The 22697-nt window shown below is 44.7% G+C and overlaps 1 protein-coding gene across 4 annotated transcripts; it reads left to right on the forward strand.

Moving 5' to 3' along the window:
• Positions 1–247: 247 nt before the first annotated feature.
• B3GNT2 (UDP-GlcNAc:betaGal beta-1,3-N-acetylglucosaminyltransferase 2) lies at positions 248–19917 on the forward strand. Of its 4 annotated transcripts, XM_058419966.1 has the most exons (3): positions 3310–3330; positions 13039–14242; positions 16887–19917. In XM_058419966.1, exon 2 carries the CDS (start codon positions 13048–13050, stop codon positions 14239–14241), a length of 1194 nt encoding a protein of 397 aa, XP_058275949.1. In that variant the 5' UTR covers positions 3310–3330; positions 13039–13047; the 3' UTR covers position 14242; positions 16887–19917. The 4 variants fall into 4 exon arrangements, with proteins under 4 accessions (XP_039915891.1, XP_039915892.1, XP_058275949.1 ...); XM_040059957.2 differs by lacking the exons at positions 3310–3330; positions 16887–19917 and adding an exon at positions 248–381 and having other exon boundaries at positions 13039–15449; XM_040059958.2 differs by lacking the exons at positions 3310–3330; positions 16887–19917 and adding an exon at positions 708–815 and having other exon boundaries at positions 13039–15449.
• Positions 19918–22697: the final 2780 nt, after the last annotated feature.

Here is a 22697-nt window from a genome sequence, read left to right on the forward strand (position 1 = left end):
GCCGCTCCGCTCCGCTCCCCCTGCCCGCCTCCTCCTCCTCCGCCTCCTCCTCCTCCTCGCCGCGGCCCCCGTTCCGCTCCGCTCGCCGCAGCCGCGCACCTCAGGCGCGGCCGGCCCTGAGGACACAGCGGCGGGACGGGGGACGAGCCTTCCGCGGCCGCCTGGGCGCCGCCCCGGCGTCGCCCTCAGGTGCGGAGCCCCCCGCCCGCTGTGGGGGCCGGCGGAGCGGGGCGGCAGCGCGGTGCCCCGGCGGCCGCCAGGGCCGTGGTGGGGCGGCGGGCCGGGGCCGGGCTGGTGGGAGCCCGCGGCCGGACAAAGCATGGTGGATGCGGAGGCGGCGGCAGCAAGAACCCCGGCGGAGCCCCGCGGCAGCCTGGCAAGGTACGGGCGAGGCGGGGGGCTCGGCTGCCGCGGGCCGGCGGGCATCGGCGCCGCCGGAGCGGCTGAGGAGGGACGGGGCGGGGGGGCAAAGAAAAAGCCCCATTTTTTAAACTTAATTTTCACCTCCCGTGCTTCTCCAGCTCGTGAGGTTTCTACTTCCCCGTCGCCTCTCGCTTATATATGCGTAGCGACCGCTGCTAGCCGGCGGCCGGAGACGTGTGTCTGGGGTTTTTTTTTAGGGCTGGGTTTTTGGTTTTTTTTTTTCCCTTTTCCCCGACTGGGAGGTGACAGGCGGCGGCAGGGTGGGGTCACAGCACGCGGGCGCCGAGTCCCTGCCCCGGCAGCGCGGGCAGCCGGCACATGTTGCAGCCGGAGCGGCGGGGAGAGGCGCGGTCTGCCGGGCAGGGATGAAACTCAGGCCGGCTCAGCCCACCGTATGTTTTTTTTTTTTTTATCTTATTTTATCCTTTTAACCGTGGGGAGGCGGCGTTGGCGCTGCCGAAGCGGCGAGGTTTTTCCGGGGAAAGCCGTGGGGCTGCGGCAGCGCCGGGAGCTGCTGCAGTCCGCTCCTTGGCTGGAGGGGAGGGACGGAGGGAGCGGGGACACTCGCAGCGCTCTTGGGGTCACCTCATTAGCCCGCTGCGAGCCAGCGGGTTAATTATTAACATCCGCGTCGGGGTTCTAGGCAGCGGCACTAAAGTATGGACCTGAAAGGGGAGAAAATGGTGCTTTTGCTGGAGGTCGCCGGAATATATGCGTATGATGCTTTTTAGTCCTTCAAACTTCGTGACCCATCCTGACGGGGGACTTCGGGTTACTCGCAGGGATTGTGGCTGAACTGCAGCTCGCGACTCATTAGTCATCCTGCAAAAATTTGTGGTGAAAGTTACTTGAGTAACCCTTTAATCCGACTTCCCAAAATGCTCGGTGCTGTTGGGGTTGATTATTAAATACTCATGGTTTGTCGTAACTATGCACAATAAGAGCTGGCGTTGTTCCGTTGTTGGGTTTTTTTTTTTTCCTTGTGGGGTTTTCTCCTTCCTTCCCTCCCTCCTCCTTTTTTTTTTAATATATTTTGGACAGAAAGACTCGGTTTGGGCACAGAAGAAGTTTAGTCTGGCCGCGGAAAGATGCGTGCACAAAATTACACTGCGAGTTATTGAGGAAACGCGATTATAGCGTCGTCCTTTGGGGAAATTTCTGGCAAAATTATTGCTCGCTGTCTTAAAGAGAGGTCTCCAGTTCTCTTCCCAAGCCGCTCAAAGCGGTTTCGCCTTCCCCTTGCAGCTGCGGGTGCTGTCCCCGAGGGCGGCAGGTGACACTCGGGGTTCTCCTCGCATGGAGAGCCCAGGCTGCTGGCAGAGCCTGCCCTGCAGCTCGGTGACCCAGCCGGGCGATGCCTGATAAACCACCGGAGGAGCTCAATGAGCGCTGAACTGTTACGAAATGCATGGAGGAAACGAAACGGAGAATCAGCTTTTCTCGTTCGGCAGATTTAATTTGTGATGGTTTGGGGATTTTTGTCGCCTTTTTTTTTTTTTTTTTTTCCCCGGGGGCTGTAAACAGCTCGAGAAGATAGATATCTTTTAAAAAACAACCAAAACAATACTGCCGTGGAGATGGATTAAAGTACAGAATGTTTGTCTTGTACCTAAAAATGTAATACTTTGGCTTAAAAGAAACCCCGGTTTTGCTGCTTGCTTTCAACGTGTGACTTGATACAGGAGATGCTGTGCAGTACTGAGCTGTATGGCTGTAGGGAAGCTACGGATAGAGCATAAAAACCAGGATGTATTTAAAGTAATTCTGTCACTTTGTCGCCTGTAAAATGGTTTTCCTTGGGTTTGTGCTCGTTTCTTTTCCCCACGGTGAGGAAGATGCGGCAAGGTAGCGCTGCTGCCGAAGGGACTTGTTTTTGAAGGTCATGCTTCAGATGGCAGGGAGTGCTAGCTTGGCTGTCTGATGCCCTGTTTCATAATAGGTAAAACTCACTAATCTCCCCAGAGATTGTTCCTAATGAACACCGTGTCACTGGTAGTCAAAAGATTTATTATTATTGCCTGGGAGCTGCTCCTGAAATTTTTAAATACTTCTGGGTAATGAAGACGCTGCTGAGGAGATCAGTGGAGAAGCGGTGTTTGCTCAGAGATAAAAAGCAGTGTTTGATGAGAAATGAGAATGGAGAAAGTGGCGTCATGTTCTGTGCTGGCGAATCCGGGCAATTGTCTGTATGAAAAAGTTACAGTGTATATAGAGAGGGGAAAAAAGGGCAGAATTTGAGTCTTCATCTTCTTGCCTACCCGGGCAAAGATTCCTTGAGAACCAAGTCTTTCGGAGGAGTGCTGCTCCATGGTGACTTGTCAGTGCTGAGACGCTGAGGAATTGTCATTTTACTGCCACCTGGTGCAGCGATTTTCGCAGTGGATCCAGCTCTGACAGTGATTTTTCCTGTTGGCTGTGTAAACCCACCTGAAGGAGGGAAAACCGGCAGTGACCAAAGGCTGTGTCAGTGCTGTTCGTGTTTGACACATAGGATGTGACTGTGTGTCTCCTACCACAGCCAATATTGTCATTTTTCACAGCAGTCAGGAAGCAGGGCTGGCTTCTCATGCATCTGTGCACTTCACCAAAACCTGTACGGTCGTATTGCTCCAAATTAACCAGAGGAGAGGAAAAAAAGATTCAGCAGTATCAATTAAAATCCTCGGCCGAGCTCTTTGGCAACTCGTTCTTTCTCGACAGATCACCGCGTTTTTGACAAATGTGTCAGATGATCTTGCAAAATCTTCACTTCGGGCGGGTTGCGAAACTTTGCTCGGAGTTGGTTACTTGATGGACTTTTCCTTCCTGTGGGCTGCCGAGTGACTGAAGCAGCTCTGGCGGGAACGCACCAAAGGCTGCCATTCCAGATCTTCGTCTTTTTTACTGCATTTGGTTACGTTTGCTGCGGTAAAAAAAAGTTAATTGCTTCTTTTTTGACGAATTTGCGGTCTGCATAGTAGAGGCTGGGAGGTTTCTTGTAGGTGGAGCTTAAAGCGTATAATTCTCAAAGCTGCCAATAATAGGCCAAAGGTGGGGTGGAGGGAAGATATTGTCAAGAGTGAACTTGCTATGGCAACAAGTTTTCTGTAAAAAGCACAGAATATAGAAAAAAACCGCGTATTTCTTTAAAATAATGAGAACTTCTGGTTTTCATGTTAATGTTTCTTGAGAGCCATTGGGATTGATTGCCTTCCAAAAGTCTGAAACCATCTTTGTCCCTCTCACAGGTTAATGGTTTGGGATTTTTTTTTTTTTTCTTATATCTCCTTATTACATTTTCTGTTACTCTGTGGTAGAATTGCATTGGTAATTTTGACGCAAGCAGGCATCCATTTAATTTTTAAATTCAAACTTTAATTTTTTTTTTCTTTTTTTCAGGTATATGCAATATTAGTTCCTAATACATTTTTTAAGCAAAATGCTTACGGTTAATTTAGGAAGAAGGTTGGGTGCATGTGCAATCACGGGATGAGTGATTTGGTGTTTCTGGTGTGTCATAGGCTGCATTCATAGGAGTGCTTATTATGGAATCATAGTTGGAACAGGGATCCCCACAGGGATCATTGGAGTCCGACTCCTGGCCCTGCACGGGACAGTGCTTCATGTGGTTTGGAGAAGAATTGGTGCCTGTGAGTGCTGTTCACAAAAATTCCTGATGTGTTATCCCTGCTCTGCCATCTTCTGACCTCACAGAGATATATTTAGATGTCTTTATCAGTTGTAAAGCAAGCACCCTTGATGTGCTTCAGGAACAGCAAAAAAGAAAGAAAATACGATGATGATGGTAGAATGAAGTACAGGCTCTTCCTGTCGTTTTAGTACAGAGTGAAGAAGTCACCGGCCAAAAGTTGGGGAATAAACGTCAGACCTGTCCGGTCACATTTTGCTTTACCTAAGAAGCACCGACAGGTACCTGAGACTCGATCCTGCTCTTTGCCTGGATCCTTCTCGCTGATTTCCTTGCGCCTTTTAGAATGACAAAGGTGCCCGAGTATAACCCCCCTCAATCTGCAGGTCGTGTAAAACCCAGTGAAAAGACTGGATCATTAAACCGTCTTGTGATGAACTGTGCAGAAGAACGATCGAGTTCGTGCCTCGTGAGAGGCAATTAGCATTTAAGCAAGGAGAAGAATCCCTGCGTGCCATGGGTGTGGTGCCGAGAGTTTTCAAGGGAGAATTGATGAAACAGTTTCCATCAGCGGCTGGTCTGGAAAGCTTTGTTGTTTGGGAGAAATGCAACAGTTACGAGTTGGAAAGCATTTAATTTGGATACAGTTTTGTTCGTCTTTGTAAATAACTTCTGAAATTTAGCAGCTGCTTCATCTTAAGCACACTCAGAAGAGTTAGTCTTGAGAGCGAATTGGCCATATCCCTTCAACTGTAAGCCAGCTCTCTGGATCAAATGAGCAGGAAATCTTGACTTGTGGGTGGGAATGACTAATTTTCCCGTAAAAGAGTGATTCCCAGGGGCTCAGCGCTTTATGAACCGGCAGACGACCTGCCCATTGGTACTGTTGAAGGTCTGCGTGCCCCACCGAGGTGTGCGTGCTGCGGGATGCGCAGGCTCCTGCCCCGGTTTCCGGCGGGAGCATCCTGCTGTATCCCGGGCCAGCTGGGAGGCTGAAGCGGTGTCTGTGCTCCCAGCCTTGTGCTGGCGTAGCTGTTTGTGCAGCTGGGTCGCGAGCTGAATTGAGGAACCAAGCGGGTTGGGAAATAACCTCTTCTGTTTGCTTGTCTTCAGGGTTATGCATAAGGTAACACAGTGAGCCGCACAAATATGGGAATTCATGGCCTGGGAAAGGGTGGAATTCTTATAACTGAGCATCAGGAGAGCTGCTGCTGAATTCCCGACCCTGTCCTGAATGTAGCGCTGGCTTATCTTACTTGAGCAATTACATTTTTTAATCTGGCATTTGAAAGTTAGAAACTGCTAATGGGGAGCCGCCTTTGGGATGGAAATTGTTGTTGCAAGCTTGCTGTTGGTCTGCTTTTGAATAGAAACAAAACTCATGCAGGACAGCCTTCAGCTGATTACTCAAACCACTCTCCAGCTTTGTGGATGCTCGCTTTGGTGTGCAGGTAACAGGTACAGAAGGTGCTCCTCGGATTTAGAAGTTCCTAATCCGGTTAGATGCTTATCTGCTGTTAACAAGAAGAGGAGTTAGCTGCCTAGCCGGCTTAAAGATCCTTTTCAAAATCCTCCTGGTACTTATATGCATCTTTAGCTGCCTAAAGCTGCTGGAGAAATTGTTCCCTTTTCCATAAACTTGATAGGCTGGAACGAGATCTGTATCTTTTACAGCTTTGAAGGAGGACAATGAACTTCTCTGCTTACAACTCCACTGATTTTTCTGAACTTGAAATGAATTATTCAGAAAGATTAAAAACTTTTCCTGTAAATGTTAATTACACCTGAAACCAAAACCAGATGAAGCTAAAAGTCTTTTTCATGTATTTGCATTTCAAAATGTAGGTTTTGCATTCTTCAGCTCTCATTACTGTGAGTTCAGAGGCAGATCCCAGAATTCTGATGCGAATATTCACGGTATGAATTTGGTTTCAATTGACTTCTGAGTAACCACATAGCACTGGCAGTGAAACGGGTCTTGAGATGGCTGGGAATTTTACCCTCCCAGCTGTGTATCCCATCACACAAAGGCAGCAGCTTGGGGAAGTCAAATTGAAAACCAGTGTTAATTTTTAACCCAAAAGGACAGTGGTAACCAGGGGTAGGTGTTGACTTCATCAGCCCTACCAAGTTACGCTGTTCTTGTTTTTCAAACAGAGTTTTTTGTAGTGCGTCTTGTGTCTAACCTGGGCAAGAAGACAAAGCAGAGGTGAAATTTTGATGACCTGAGGTATGGTGCTTGAAGGATGGTTTTGTTAGTTGACTAAATAACGATTGCTCTCTATGCAGACATAAAGGTGGTTGGAATATGGTTCAGGCAGGATTAATTACTGGCTTTAAGATAAATCCGGAAGAGATACCAGGAGCAGGTGAGTTGTCTTGTTTGTGGGAATTATGGCTATCTGCATCTTGCATAGCTTTTCTAAATCATGAGTTTTAGTTCAAATACAGCAGGAAAGTAAGAAGTAAGAGAGTGCCTGTCCTGCAGACTTTGTCTCTTTAAATGCCTGCTGAAAGCGTGGGTCAGATTTGCCATGTGTTACATTCTTTCTCAGCACTGACCCGACCACGAGGTGTCTGAGGGGAAGGTGGTTCCTTATCCGCTCCTCTGGCTTTCTAGAAATCCAGGGCAGATAAAGTGCAGCTGAAAGGAGCCCCAGAGCAAACAGCAGCCACGGGTGGGTCACGCTGGCTTCAGTCGCTGCCCCACTGACCTGGTACAGAAAGTGCCAGAGGAATTTGGGCCCCGGGGTGCAGCTTGTACTGGAATAGGTGGCCCAGGCTCCTCCTGCCTCCGGTGGAGCAGTGCTGGTTGTGTCTGGCCGTGCCCAGGGAGCTCTGGATGAAAGCAGAACCAGCAGCAGTGTGCTGCTACATGAAAGCTGAGGCTGATGACAGATGGGCTCTGCTGTGGCCTGGGCCGTGGGAGCCTTCCCTTCTCTCCTGTGCCATTCCGGGTGTTTGTGCAGCACATCATCGGGCGATGTGAGCTGGCTGAAAGCTAATTGCTGCTTTATTGTAGGCTCTTTATCGTCCTCCAGCTCCCTGAACTGATTCACCACAATCAAATCGGTGCAAAGGTAGATGGGACTGTGCAGCTTATGCAAGGGAAGGAATAAATTACAGGGATGAGTCAGCTGTGACTGAAACTGTTTTAAACTGCCATGGAACTGTGCTCCCCAACTTCTAATTGATGTGATGAATGACAATTAATTTTGTTCCAAGAAATACTTCTCTGCTGACACTCAGTTAAACCCCTTCTCTTGATTCTTTATAATTTACTGTTCATTCAAGCTGAAGCCTGTCAAGTCAAAACTGAAGTTCTTCTAAAATCAGAAGCTGGCAGCTCTGGGTTATTCCTAACAAATTTATGACATCATCATTCTCAAGCTTGAACTGACCTTAGAATGACACGGGAATTTTTTGTACTAACAAATTGGGTGAACCAGGTCACATCTGCTACCACAGGCCCTCAACTACGGGCACATTAAACTTGAATATTCATTTTTATTGTGAGTTGAGATCCTACCCTCAGTTGTCAGCGTGAAATCTGAAAAATTACTGAAAAAAAACCCCAAACCAACTAGTCCAAGCCATTTTCACAGTTAAACAAACCTTTTTTGTTGTTTTGGGTTTGGTTTTTTGTCATGAGCAGTTAGGAACACCTTCATAGATAGTCTGGTGTAGCTGCAGGCATGCCAGTGTAGAATGGTAATGTTAGCATGATGCACGAATTTATTCACACACTGCCATGGTTTAAATTGACTTACCCAGGTGTGGTGTACACGTGCAGCTACGCTGCTTGTTCATCCCTGTGGAAAACCATGACCAAACTCAAGTAGTCTATCCCAGTAGAAAAATTGGAGTATCCCTTAAACACAGAATTGAGTTTACAGAATATTTTTCATAAAGGCCTTTCCTTGCGTGTACCTTGATCTTCCACAGAAACACAAGAATTCAAATACGAAACTGAGCGTTTTTCAGCCAATCCAAGGATTTAATTTTAACAGCTTAAAAGAAAATATTTCGGTCTAACTTGCGGTGAATTCAGTAGATACACCATATTTAAATATTTTCTCAATCAAACCCAGAGCTTTTGTGAGAGACACTTACAAAATAACAAAACACAGGCAGGGTTGGGATGCTCTGACCATTTACTGTTAGCTGGCTTATTTTAAAATGGCTGGAAAAGCAGATTAAATTTAAAAGTAGATTAAAGTAGAAAAAACTTTCACTGGTGGAAGGTTTGGGGATTTCAGCAGTTTGGTTTGGGGTTGGAAATATTCAGTTTGAGACAGTGGTGAGCTGATGGTATCTCTTCCTTCTCTAAGTGTTCTGTCAAGCAGGAATTTCACATGGGGTGGTTTTAAAGTTGAAAGTAAGTTTGTACTGTTGGATGACTTTGTAAAGATAACTTGGTGCAAAGATAACGATGCAGCCTCTGTGGGTGTTGCTGCAGTATTTCTAAGCACCAATATGAAATCAACAAAACTTCTGTTTCATAGATGTTATTTTAAATAGCACACCTTAAAAGGCAATGTTCTGGTGGCTTCACTTTTCTGCTGAAGGAGCCAAAGGTAGGGGAACACCTAAAATTAGTCCAAATGGTGACAGGAAGCATAGTAAAACTTACCGTGAAGATTCTGGAATTTTGCACCTCAGAACTTTGCATTCAGCAGTAAATAAAAGAACTGTTTAGTCTTCTAATAGCGCAGCTGAAAGCTGACATCAGTAGCGTGGGGGCAGCAATTGAGTGGATCCTAGAGAAGGAGTTTTGAGTTCTTAGGAAGCTTTTCCAAGCTTGAATGCAATAGGGACTGTAGCAGCTTTTGACGAGTTAACTTCTGGAGTTCCACCAGAACACGACTGCTCTGTGCAACGCCTCGAGACGCTGTGAGTTATCTGATTGCTTGCAGAAGCAAGACTCTGGACAACAAAACCCTGCTGCCGTGCAGGTGGTTGCAGTCGGAGAGGTTTAAAGGCAGTGCTCACAGATCCCCCAGATTGCTGCAGGGGCTGTCTGCCTGCACCCACAGCAGCTGGCTCCGGCCGTGACGTGCTGGCAGGTTGGTAGGGTGGTGTTGCAGGAATGTGGTCACTGGTGCCTGGTGCTGGAGAAGAACCCTGCCGGAACATGTTCCCTCTGCTCGGCTGTGGTTGTGACTTGGATGAGGTCACAGAGCAAGAATGTAATGTGTTGGGTTTTTTTAATTAATGATTTGTGTTTTCCAAGGGTTCCTCTCTTGTGTGGTAATAAATAGTGAGTCATTCCAAGTTCTTGGTGTGGGGAAAAGTTGAGGAACCAGGGTAATTCACAGAAGTTGAAAATGCAGAGAAATTTAAAAAATGGTTGGACGAAGGGAGATGAGGTTCAATAACAAAAGTAAACATTGCTCAAATGCAAGCCTGGCCCTCTAAAACCTTATTACAGAAAACCAGGGGAGCATTACTAGTCAAATGCCTCACTACAATGCCTCTTGGCTGTGGGGGAGTTTTGGGGGAGTTGTTGGGTTTTTTGGTGTCGCTTTTGTGGGGTTTTGCAGCAAAAATGTGCTGAAAGTAACTAGTGGGAGACAGAACGTGAAGTCACTTTGGCATTTATTCAAACTCTTTATAGTTCTTTATGCCTTGGGCTGTGTTTTAGGAAAATATATGCACATCCTTCCCTAGTCTTGCTATATTTACTCGGATCTTGAAATTCCATGCCTGAGTTTCACTGGTGTCCTTTGGTATCAGAATTTCTCCCAAAGCTAAATAAAATGCTGAAAGATGTCTCAAAGCAGGTATATGCAAATAATTAAAAGTAATGTTAAAATAAACATCAGCTGCTCTGAATTTCAGTGCAGTTTTTGATGCCTTGGGTAGGGTGGCGTTATCGTGGTTACTTTCCTGCTGCTGGAACATTGTTTCAGGCTGTCTTGGTTGGAGAGCACAGAAAACATCGACTGTTTCCAGTGGTAACCGCTGTGTGAGACGGCATTCTGCAGATATCTGTCCAATATTCTCCCGTTCTTAAGGTTTTCTTAACTACTGTCGTGCAAAAGGGGATTTGTGTGAAATTCTTGGCGGGGGGAAGAGATTTGACGGCGTGCAGTTAGAAAATAAACAGCGTCCAAGTTCTTCAAAGCTGGAAATAGCACAGACTCGTTACAACAGCCCGGGGCTCTCAACATCCTCTCATTCCAAAACTGTGCTGTTGCTTAGTCCAGAAATCTCCTGACTCGCTGAACAGAACCGAGCTATTAAGACAGCTGATGCATCTCACAGTCACAGAAGGACTCCACGTGGTGTGTTAAGTAGCTAGGAGAGTTAATTTCAGCGTCACTACTGCAGTGCTGTTGCTGGCACTGTCGGATGTGGTGCTGCATGTACAGCTGCAGTAAGGGGTGTCTGGCCCTAAATTGAAGTTACATGGGAGCATCCAAGTCTGCCCTAGCACCAGTTACAGTCTCAGCAAAGAGAGAAGGGTGGTTATGTGTGTCAGATAGCTGAATTATAGCCTGGCTTTGCCAGATTCCTGATGGTTTACTCCTGGACCAGTAGGGTGGTAGGTGTGATAGCTGCAGGTAATAGGGATTACCTTATCTTTTGTCAGCCCCAGTAAGTAAATGGACTTGTAACGTTCAGGTTTGGCACTCAGATAATGTAGGTGTGGTACTCAGCCCACTTAGAAAATACAGCCTAACTCCTGCCCTCAGAAAAGTATTTACAGTGAAAGGCCATGGCTTCTGCCATGAAGGGGACAGTAAATGGGGGTTTTTCTGCTCAGGATCCCTGTCTCATTTGCTGCAGGGGATTGCAGTCATAGTGGACTGAAGGATTTTGTTGAGCATTTGAAATAAAGTCTTTGCCAACGGTGTCTTGTTGTGTCAGGAGAGTCTCGGGTCAAGTATCCAGATGCCTTAGAGGTGCTGAATACTCTCAGCTTGGTAAGCTGGAGGCTGTGAGACATGAGCTGTGTGGTGCTGTATATCCTGAAAAATCAAACTTTGGCTGAGCTCTTGACAATCCCGTGTTTGTTGGCTGTTCCCAGGAGGGAGCAGTCACCCTGCTGTCTCTGGAGTCCCAGGATCTTAGGTCAGATTCCACATCATTTGTTGCTTAGCGGGAAGTGCTGTAGAGGACAGGGCAGATAAGCCCAGATGTTCACGCTGATCTCTGTGGAACAGCACAAAACAGGTGGTGACTCCTTCTCCAGTATTTTTTGTGTTTAGTGAAAGGGGAATGTAGAAAACCAGTGTATTTATCTGGTTTTAGTGGCAGTTGAAAGAGGAAGATAAAGTTTCTTTAAAGTCTGTGTGACCAACCCCAGTGCTTTCTTAACAGTTCAGCTGTTTATCTTAAACGATGGCACTGCCCACAAGTGTGGTTTTGTACTTGAGGTATAGAAAAGAACTACTTGGAAATTAGAACAGAAACTTCATAGCTGACTGAGAGTAGAATATGAAATAAAGTAGATCTGGCCTGAGTTTATAGAGAGATAAATATGCAGGTGGTACACGAGGAAGCACAGGCATTTTTCTGAGAGGCTGTTTTCTCTAGGAGTAGCTTTGGGTTTCAGTTCCAGAAAAACACCCACACCCCCCGCTTTTTGGATTTAATAATGGTTATGGGTCAAATAAGAGAAAAAAGATTACTGATTATTTACTTGCTGCTTTCCCCCTAAATTTTTAGTAGTTTAGCATTTAACTTGTTGAGGAGTAAAACAAAAGTAAGAATGACGAAACCATAAGAGACCAGGGGTCAGTGCAGCTCAGGTGTCTGGGGATGGCTGAAGAAAAGGAAACAGCAGCAAATACAAGGTGTACTTCTCAGTCTGCCTCCCTGTCTGCTGTTGCTCTGTGACCTCAGGGCCTGAGACAGTGCTCAGAGCTGGGCTTTCAACAAATTCTTTATTGCGTTTTTCTGATCTTCCAGTAATCACAAAAGTGTCTCTGACAGTGAGTTCTGTATGTGACTTCAGCATAGTCTTTGTAACCTTCTTATTCGTTCTGAATTACTTGTGGAGCTTGTACACTGATGTACCCCAGGGCTAGTAAACAGTCTGGTAAGCACTGCTCCAAAAGAACACGCTGTTTTTGTGTTGCTCCTTGTACTTTATTCCTTGTACCTGCATTCTGATAGCTGTGGAGGAAAGAGGGATTGATTCATTTTCTCCCCCAGTAAAAACTGAAGACAGATCACAGAACTCGGTATGACAAAGATATACACATACTGTTCCAAGTCTTGCATATATGGGAGAGCTCTCCTCGTTTTATTTCTTTTCAGTTTTTTTTTCCTTCCTAGTAATAATTACACCTGTGCTTTCATTTACTGTTTGAATTCCTTTTTTCCAGTTGGAGGAGGAAAAAAAATTGCAAGTTCATGTTCTCTTCTGTCTGAATATCAGCAATGCAGCTGGCAGGTTTTGTCAGCCTTTCTTCCAAGGAACAGTCAAGTGATATTGTCAGAAGCCGACTGTGTGCTTTAAAATTTGGCTCTGCTGGTTACGTAGTTGGAAGGTGTGAGAGTGCAAGTATAAAAGCTTGAAACCTCATTTAAAAATACCTGACCTTATCATATAGCAATTTATTCTATACCCTTCAGCTCACCTTACTAGCAGGAAAAAAAATGTTTCTCAGCCTGCCTTTGCCAAGCTGAGGGCTCGGATTCTAATTATTGTACAGTCAAGTGTTTGAAGGGGATCTAAACGAGAAGCAAAAACTGCTGGCTAATTTACACTCACTATGAAAAGCTGTGTTAACTTTCTTTCCTAGGCTGCAAATGGAAACCTCACATTTGCACCAGCTTGCTGATGAAACCCAAACCACATGTGTGCGTGTATTAGAGACAGCTTAGCTTTTCCTTCTTTGGGGGTGTCGGTAACCTTGGTTTTTAGGCTACCAGCCTTTATTTGAAAGTAGTTTGCATTTTTACTGAGATCAAGAACTTGCTGTGAAGAAAGCTAAAAATCTCTTTTTTTTTTTTTTTTTTTAATTTATTTCTAGATATGAGAAATGAGTGTTGGACGCAGAAGATTAAAGCTGCTGGGAATTCTGATGATGGTAAACATTTTTATTTACGTGATCGTGGAAGTCTCGAAGAGCGGCAGCCAAGACAAGAATGCAAAAGGCCGCGTGGTTATACCACGTAGCAAATTCTGGAGGAAATACACTCCTCACAAAGCTTATTGGAACAAACAGCAACAGAAGCTTGAGCTGCTGTACAACCCTATTCTGTCCTTGCTTTCCAATATGACTGTGGAAGAGAACTTAGTTTCTAACCTGAGCGCTCTCAGTTCCTGTGACCCTGACCCCTTGGTGCACTCAGAGGTTAGTGACTTTGCAAACCTGCCAGACAGATTCAAAGACTTCCTCCTCTATTTGAGGTGTAGAAATTACTCGTTGCTAATGGATCAGCCAAACAAGTGCGAACAGAAACCTTTCCTGCTGCTGGCTATTAAGTCACTTATACCCCATTTTGATAGAAGACAAGCAATTAGGGAATCCTGGGGCAAGGAAATAGAATCAGGGGATGTGATAGTCAGAAGGGTCTTCTTGCTCGGGCAGACCCCACCAGAGGACAATTTTCCTGACCTTTCAAAGATGGTTAAATTTGAGAGCGACACGCACCGAGACATTCTCCTCTGGAACTACAGAGACACTTTCTTCAATCTGACTCTGAAAGAGGTGCTGTTCCTGAAGTGGGTCAGCAGCAGCTGCGCCAACGTCCAGTTCATTTTTAAGGGCGATGACGATGTTTTTGTGAATACCAATCAGATCCTGGATTACTTGAAGAGCTTATCAAAGGAAAAAGCCAAAGACTTATTTATAGGTGACGTGATCAAAGACGCTGGACCTCACAGAGAGAAAAAACTGAAGTACTATATCCCGGAAAGCGTTTATGAAGGTTCGTATCCCCCGTACGCGGGAGGCGGTGGCTTCCTGTACTCCGGTGATCTGGCGCTAAGACTGAATAACGCATCTGACCAGGTACTCCTCTACCCTATCGATGATGTTTATACTGGAATGTGCCTTCAGAAGCTTGGGCTTGCTCCGGAAAAACACAAAGGCTTCAAAACGTTTGATATCGAAGAGAAATACAGAAATAACATCTGTTCCTACACAAACTTAATGTTAGTGCATAGTAGAAAACCTCAAGAAATGATTAAGATTTGGACACGCTTGCAAGATCCACACTTAAATTGTTAAGGTAATGTGCGTAAGTGTCTTAAGTCCAAAAAAACTTTGCGAGTTTGGATCACTGAAGCTCTGTTTAATTTTCGCTGTAAACTTTTTCCTCTACTTCTGAAAATGAGAGTGATAACTAAAATTTGAAGGGATGGCTTGAAGACTTGGTCCTGACTTTTCCACTGGCCTGGTGGTCATTATGTTTCAATATTGGTCTTAATTTAAAAAAAAGACTTTGAGGCTATGACTGGCTGTCAGTGACTGGTTAGCTGTACTGGAACCAGGGATTGCCTGCCACAATGCATCTTTCATTAATTGTGATGGTGGAAGATAATTTTCCCTTGAGTAGTGTTGGTGTGTGGAAACCACTGTAAATTGAAAATGCACAAATTGGGGGAATATAGCTTTACTTTTAGATATGATCTGCTGAGAAGACTTCAGTTTTTTTTTTTTTGATTTATAGTTCTCAGTCCTTTTGCCCCCTGGAACAGTATTTTTTCCCTTTACTTACAATTCTTTGTGCAAAGTGTACCTGTGTCCGAAGGATTTTCCTTTTTATTAGATGGAGCTTTATTTTTTTTTTTTTTAAACAAAACCCCCATGCCCCCTAAGAGATCGATGTGTAAGGATAATGATGAGGGGAGATTTTTTGGGGGGCTGGGCAGGTAGGGCTGCCCCTGCCTCAAGCGTACGTACTGAAGGTGACTTGTTGCTCGTGTTATTTGCTTGGAAAGCTGCTCTGGTCAATCCTTGGTTTCTGTTTGGGCACTAAATGTGATCAGGTAGCTTGATTTGACGGAAATGACTGAAATTGCACATTGCTTCTTGAGAGCACGGTTTGGGTCTCCTGTAAAGCGGCCGCCAATCCAGAACTGTGCAGATCCCAAGAGCTTCGAATTCCGAACCAAACTTTGAAGTTTGCATGAAGCCTCATGTAGAGTTACATGTGTCCTCGAAACTCAGATCTTCTCTATTTCCACACCTTGCTTATGAGAATTACTCTAAATAGTGGTCGCTTTCTTTGTATATGTAGAAGTGCCTGTCTATTTATTGTTCAGATTGAAGACCAAAACATTTTTCTTAAATATATTTTGTGTAACGTTTTATTTGTATAGTGTTGTCACTCGGATATTTAAATAGAGCATGATATTTTAAATCTGAGATGTGTAACGTGGTAAATAAAGCTAATTGTTATTTTTGGATTTGAAAAATAAAAGGTGATTTAAATATTTCTGGTAATGCTTCATGGTTGACTTGCAGAGCAGTTGCATTCTGCGTTTCAGAAATTCGGAAACAAATGTTTTATTTGACGGATTTCTCTGAGCTTATGTAGCAGACTATCAAGAAAATGTCACAGTTGTATTTTATTAGATGCTGGAATAGATGGACAACTCTGGTGAAAGCAAGAGTGACGTTAAGTGCCTTGGAACAAACAGTGTGTACAGAAATAATTGTCTGTACAATACCATTGCTGCAATTGAAGGGAGTCAAGGAGTGGACTGAATGGCTGGCACTTGAATTTTTGATTGAAACAACTTGGCAGCAACACCTCTTTTTTTTGCTCTTTCACCTGCTTTATTTTTTCCTTCGTTTACCTGGAACAAATGTGGTGCTTTATTTGTTCTGGGAGAGGTGAGGTGTTCTGGTCTCCCACCTCTTTGTTCTGTAGATGATCACGGTGACCCCAGTGTGCATAAAAGACAGGCTGTGCTCTGGTGTTGTGCTGTGAAGTTTGACCCTTGTACTCTGGCATTCCTCCTGGGAAGTGACACCTTTCTGAAAGAGCTGCAGGTTCTACATGAGTGACTTCCTGCCCTGTTGCTTTAAATATTCATGGATTTTCCTCAAGGTTTGGGCCAAGTGAAAGAAAATAAGTTATGCTGATGGTGCGAGATGCAAGGACAGATAAAGTGTTGAAAGTCTTGGTGTGGGGGAAGGAGGGAAGGGGAGAGAGAAAAGATGAGGCAGGGATGAAAAAGAGAGTGGAGGGGAGAGAGAGACAGAGATGAGCGCTGAACAAACTGCTGAGGTCCATGGGAGGATCAAACACAAACAGGAGGGTTGCAGCAAAAAGAGGCACGGGGAAGGAGCCCGAGAATTAAATGGTGTGAGTAAGATAGGGTGGAGTGCACGTGTGATGTTAAACGAAACAGGTGTGATTGGTGGAGTGCCAGCGTTAATTATTTAATTTATGCCCTTCCCTCCAATCACGAGATAAAAACCAGGACACACCTGGCAACAAGGGAAAACAGGCTGAGAGGCACTTGAGGAGGAGAAATGCTGGGAGGAGGAATTTCCTCACCTTCTGAAGGGACGGGAGAAAGGGTGGAGGACGGGCAGTGCTGGGGGAGAAATGTGACAGACCACTTTTGTTTCCTCCGAGTGGGGAGGAGCATTGGAGCCTGTGCCTGGTCCACTCCCACGGAGAAAGGATTGTCTTGGCAAATAACGGGGAGCGAAGAGTAAGGGAAATAAATAACAGAGATAAAGGAACAGAACGCATCCAACAGCGTGATGGGAATGGGATTTGGGGATAGCTGGGACACAGAGGATGAAAAGTCTTTAAAAAGTATAAGCAACAATCTGTATCTGCTGTATTCTACTGTATCTTTCTTAAATGCTGTTAAATACTTAAATTTCTGTTGTATTTTTTTCTTAAATTAAAGGGAAAGACTCTACTAAGATGAAGGCACAAGAAAATTTGACTACAACGGAAAGAATGGAATTTGAAAGCTGAAGTAAGATGTGTTTGGATGAGACAGCTGAAAGTGGATGCAGTCACTGTTCTTTTTTCTTCCCTGAATACAGCAGGGAAAATGAAGTGCTGCTGTGATTAAATAACACTGCATCAGGGTGAGCCATTAGAATCCATTAGCTTGTTTGTATAAAGGCTCAGGCCTCGAAATCCAGTTGGGAGGAGCAAATACAGGATAAGGAGGGTGTAAATGAGCTATAATTAATGCACAAATTTTAAGGTTTATCTCCAGAGGATGGGGTCCTTGTTTTCTGCCAGTTAGTTCCTTGGCATGACTGCATTTTACACTTGGATCCCTTCCTCCCCTACCCAGTTTTGTTATGTAGGCTTGAGTGAAATGTAGCACTTGACAGGGCTGGTGGTAAGAGAACTCCTGGCAGTCCTTTTCTGCTTTTCAGTGCTGGGAGCACAGAAAGCCAAACTCCAAAACGGGCTTTGGCTGGAAAGTAGAGCAGAAAGGGGCGGATTGGAATTCACTGGGAGGTTTGCATTGGGTATGCAAGTCAGCCAGGAATGCTCATGCAGGTAATGCTGAATTTGGGGCTTTGTGATGCAGCAGTGAGCAATCCAGCTCTTATCTGGTGCTGCTGTTGTGATCTAGGCCACAGTCAGCATTCACCCCCTGAAATTTGGCCTCCTTTCCCTTCCGCCTTATTGCACCTCATATGCACAAGGTTTCCACTCCAGCTGCCTTTGCTTGAGGGCACCAATCCAAATGAGTTCATGTCTGCACTGAACTATTTCCTTCTCAGAATAGTCATGAAACCAACTTAGCAAGCAAAGAGGGCAGGGAGAGCTGCTTAATGGATCCCTTTCATAGACAGTAGTCACCGAGGTGGTTTTGAATGGAGCACAAAACACTTCAAATTCTCTTCATTCTCTCTCTTTAACTTTTTTAAGCTGTTGCCCCCCTTCCTTGCTGCATGAAGGTGAGAACAGGAGTGGGAGTGAGAATTAAAGTAAGCTGCAGTTCTGGAAGCAAATTTTCAGAATGTCAGGAGTGATGAAATACTGAGCAGGTCAGTTTTTCCGTTGTTGTCCTCAGACCAGGTACTTGATTGCTAATCACAATTTATATTTGCATTGGCTCAGCCTGCTCTAAGTAGTGTTTAAACAGCTCTGGCTGGATTCTGCTGAGGGGTGGCTGAGCAGCACCTTGTGGGCTTTGCACACCAGCCTTTTCAAAAGATACAGAATCCATTCCCATTTGTCAATGAAAACATTTGTACCCTGTCTAATAACACCTGACTGAATCAGGTGAGCTGGGCTTAAGTTGGTCCTGAGGTGTCAGTCATCACTTCAGGCTCTGGTAAGATCTGTGCAGGTATGGAACAAATCTCTCTGACCTCAATTTTTGCTCAGTTTCCTCTATTTTCATGTTGTTGCAGTTTTATATATATATATTTATTTTTAAGTTGCCTTCAAGCCTAAGGACTTCAGATGTAAGTCATGTGCTCCAGATGAATGCACACTGAGTTTCCTGTCAGAACTACATCAAGATAAATTCGACAAATTCAAATTTTGTATGGAGAGGATTCCAATCAATCTCCTAATTTCTAGGCTTTTTGATTTACCTCTGTGTGTTCAACCTGTGTTATTTCCAGTCATTTCTGCTAAGCTCTCCATTTAAATGAATCCATCTTTCCTGCCTTCTCATATCTTTTTGTGCCCTCTGTCCCCTCACCTGTGCTTGCCTCTCCAGTAAACCTTAAAGTTTTCTGAGAAAGTTACAAAAAATTTACAAAAATCACTTCTATCAGAGCCTGATTTCAAACTGTTTCAAACAGGGGAGTAACTGGAGGAAAAATGCTGAGCTGCCAAACAAGCTGTAAACTTTCTGATTCTGGAGTTGGCTTTTCTTCTCCCACTGCCATTGTAATTTCTTTAGAGAAAACTGGTCTGGACATATTTGGAGAGAGTTTCTACAGGGGTTAGAAATAATCCCCAGATATCCCCTGTTAGATTTTTTAAGACCAGAGCTGCAGCTTAGTATTTGTTGTGGCTGTATTTTTATGCCCTTTTCCCCTCTTCCTTCATCCCTCTGGTTCAAATTTGGCTGAGTTGTGCAAAGATGATTCATTTGTGTTTCCTCATTTGTCTTAAATGTGTCGTGTTTTTTCCCTCACTATTCCTATCACTGATATTCCCCTGCTTCCAGAAAAGTCAGTGTCTCATGACAGCCCAAATTTTGCCTTTTTTGGGGACATGACATCCACACTGTGCTGGCAGATCAGCCAGAATGCCTGTGTGTGATGAATATTTGAAAGCCCTGCTGTGAGAGGAAGTCACAGGTTTTAAGAAAATAGACCTTTTATTTATACAATAAATTTGAATTTTGATTTCAGAAGGAAGAAAACTTCATCCTTCAAGTCACTGCTTCTCTGTTTTCTCACCTGCAGGATCATTCTGGGTCCTAATATTGTGTGCTCTTGCTTTCCTGGTATCCTGTGAGATTAGATTGTGACGGAGCTGGAAATAGCTGTGTGATTTATGTTCAGTCTGTAGAACTGCTTGGCCGAGTGGGGAGGCTCTCACCTGGGAGCCTGCTATTAGAGCAAAATTTTACTGACATTTGAATTATTCTTCAGCAATACTGAAGAAAATAGAAGCATGTTCATGTTCCTAGAGACCCCTTGTGCTCTTCTTCTTTTCCAAAATCTGCATAACAATTTGCATTTCTTATGGTCCCATATTCAAACACATGCAAATTCTTTTTGAGAAGAAATCCCCACTTACAGATGCTACAAAATCTTGCCAGGGTAGGAAATACTAGGCTGAGACGAACTCAAAAATGGACCCTCACTTTGGATATCTTATTTAGTCACAGTGGGAAGTGGGAGAAATCTTTTAAAGATATAAACCCAAAGGAATTTGTCTCATTTTCCTTTCAAACTTTCTAATACGTGAGGAAACAGACTTCTGCTTTAAATGTAGGTTTGGCTGCTGCCCAAGAAACCTAAAAGTTTAATCCTGGAGACCCAGGATGATAAATAAAAACCAGAGAGGCCAGTGAATTGTTTTTCTTAGACCTGTGCTACGTGATTTAGATACAGTGCCGGGTGATCAGCAGCAGTGATGCTTAGCAGAGGATAATGATGAGTATCCCTACCAAGAAAGTTGAAACATAACCCATGCTTTGTGATACCTGGAAAATTGGATGACTTTCAAGAGAGGTGAGCTTTGTTTGTGCCCTTCAGTTTTCAGAGAGGTTCCTTGTTGGAACTGGTCTGGGAATTTGTCCTTGTTCTTAGAGCTGTCATCTCTTCTCCATATAAATACAACCTGGATTGTTCTAATGTGTGCTCAAGGAAGAGCTGGAGCTACCCAGGGCTCCTCCAGCCCCTCAGAGGAAGAACAAAACACTTCTGGTAGCTCATGAGAGACTTTAGTCATTAGAAGCTGCTTCTAGACTGCAGTGGTTAGTGACAAACAGCAAAAATATCTTCCAGGAATTCGTGTGGAGGGGGTGTCTGTTTTTTGTGGGGTTTTTTTGGTTTTTTTTTGGGGGGGGGGTGGGGGGGTGGGTTGTTCTTTTTTTATTTTTTTTTACTTTTTTCCTTCACTGGCAAAGAGCTCCACACCAAATCCTGTGCTGTATGATCATCCACTATCCAGTGCCCTGGTGATTTAGTAACAAAGTATGACAGGAAAAATTGAAGGTTTATAGGTAGTCAGTGGTTACAATATACATTGAACAGGTTTGGGGTTTTTCCCCCCCTCCATGAATTGTATCTTCACGTGATACATGTCAGCCGTTCTTACTCCGTGCTGATTATCCATTTATTCTTCTCCAGCTTTCTAATTTTTCATTCCTGGGCTTTCTTCCTCACAGGAAAGTAAGATGAACCATTTTTGGCTATTAGTAGAATAATACTAAATGTGAGAAAATTGGGTTCAGAGCTGCCAGAAAGTGAAGGCCACAGTAGGGGCATTATGGAGGGGACCTCTCATTGAAACATCTCAAAACTTTTCAAGAATATTCACGTTTGATCCAAGTTTGGAACTGACATCCTTCGATTCGCTCCACTGAAATAGCATCTGCTCATGCCATAATTTGTTATATTTCCCACCTCTCATCTGTGTTGCCTGAGCCACCCTGTGTGATGGAGCTGCAGCTGCCTGCTGGAAAATGAAGTGAGATATGTGCCTGTCTTGGGAGGAGGACCTGGCACAGACCCAATGCACTGGATCTCAGATGATGCCTGGTCCCTTATTCCGCTTTCCCGGCAGTTCCAGCACTTGTGAGGGTCCTTTTGTGCCTGCCTGTGCTTCTTCCATACTCTGAGCGTGTTTTAGGAGAGAACCTGGACCTCCTGCTCTGTGTGGGTGGTTAAGAGCGTGACATCCTTTCCCAGATTTATTTCTGCTTGTTCCCAGCTCTGGTCCAGTTTGGATTTTCCCTGTTTGAGGATGTTTGTCGTATGTAGGCGATGTTTAACGCTGGAGAGACCTGAACCATTCTATTAGAGTAATTGATACTGACCTAATTACACAGATGAGTTTTGCACTGGAATTTTTAATGGCACTTAATAATTATAAGAGTCCTTCATTCCCAGTGTCTGTGATTCAGTCCTTTGCCTCGTGTACTTTTAGAGAATGAGGGCACTGGATGGAATTATTTCCCTGTTTATTTTCTGTTGGATAACTCTGTGCCTCCTGCCTGGAGAAGCAAGGGGAGCTGCTGCAGTTTAACCTCTCCTCCATGGAGAAAGCTGCGGTTGGATCCAGTGACACTCCATTTTCCCTCATCCAAACAGGATATGGATGAACTGTAGGAGATTGCCAAGGTCAGATGAGGATAGGGAGACTCAGCTCAGCTCTGCTCAGGAAACTCTGAAGCCACATTTGCTATGTGGGAAGCTTGTGAGAGAAGATCCATCTTTGTATTCCATCCTGTTGACATCCATCCTTGGACAGTGTCTGGAGAGAGGCTCTTGCACTGTTGCTTTTTTATCTTCTTTTTCCTGCCAGAATCAGGATTAAATGCGCCAGACCGTATTTCTTGTTCAGACTCAGGTGTTTATTAATTCTTCTCTATGTTACAGTCTAACAAACTATGACTTCTACAGCACTTCCAGCTAACAAAGTAAAAAATGGCCCCTATCTCTTTCTCTACAAAGACGAACTGTCCAATTATGAAATGACACCTGAATTATTTTTACTTTTAACCCAAGAACCAACCACCCCTGGCCTGCAATGTGGATTTTTCTATCCAATTACAAAATCCCACCCAGACCCATGAAGAAGGTGAAAAAGAAGGACTCAGCCTCTGCCCTAAATCCTCCATCTTGCTTTATATCTGTTACTATATTCTAAACCCTTAAACTCTGAGTTTCCCACCCTGTGCTATCACACACTTCTATCCAAACTCCACACCCACAATCCCAGTGCTGTCACTCCATTTTGGAGCCTTTTCCACAGGCTCAGGTCAATGCAGTGTTTGCTTGGGGGTCAGTGCCTGTGAGCACAGAGAGCCTGGAATTCTCAGTGCCCAGGGTTCCGACTTTGCACAATCCAGAAGAGTTGCTCCACACCTTCCTAAGTGGTGAATGTTCAGGGCTGTGTCCCAGGGCACTGCAGCAAACAGGTGCTAAAGGCATCACTGGCCCAGTTTCAGCAGGCTGGGAGAAGGTGTTAGAGGGCAGTGATCCCAGACCTGCATCTCACCTGGGATCCAGCACTTGTGCCCTTCCCACCAATCTGGCCAGGCAGGAATGGTGCC

This window comes from Hirundo rustica, chromosome 3 (assembly GCF_015227805.2).
Source record: "Hirundo rustica isolate bHirRus1 chromosome 3, bHirRus1.pri.v3, whole genome shotgun sequence".
NCBI classification, from domain to species: domain Eukaryota; kingdom Metazoa; phylum Chordata; class Aves; order Passeriformes; family Hirundinidae; genus Hirundo; species Hirundo rustica.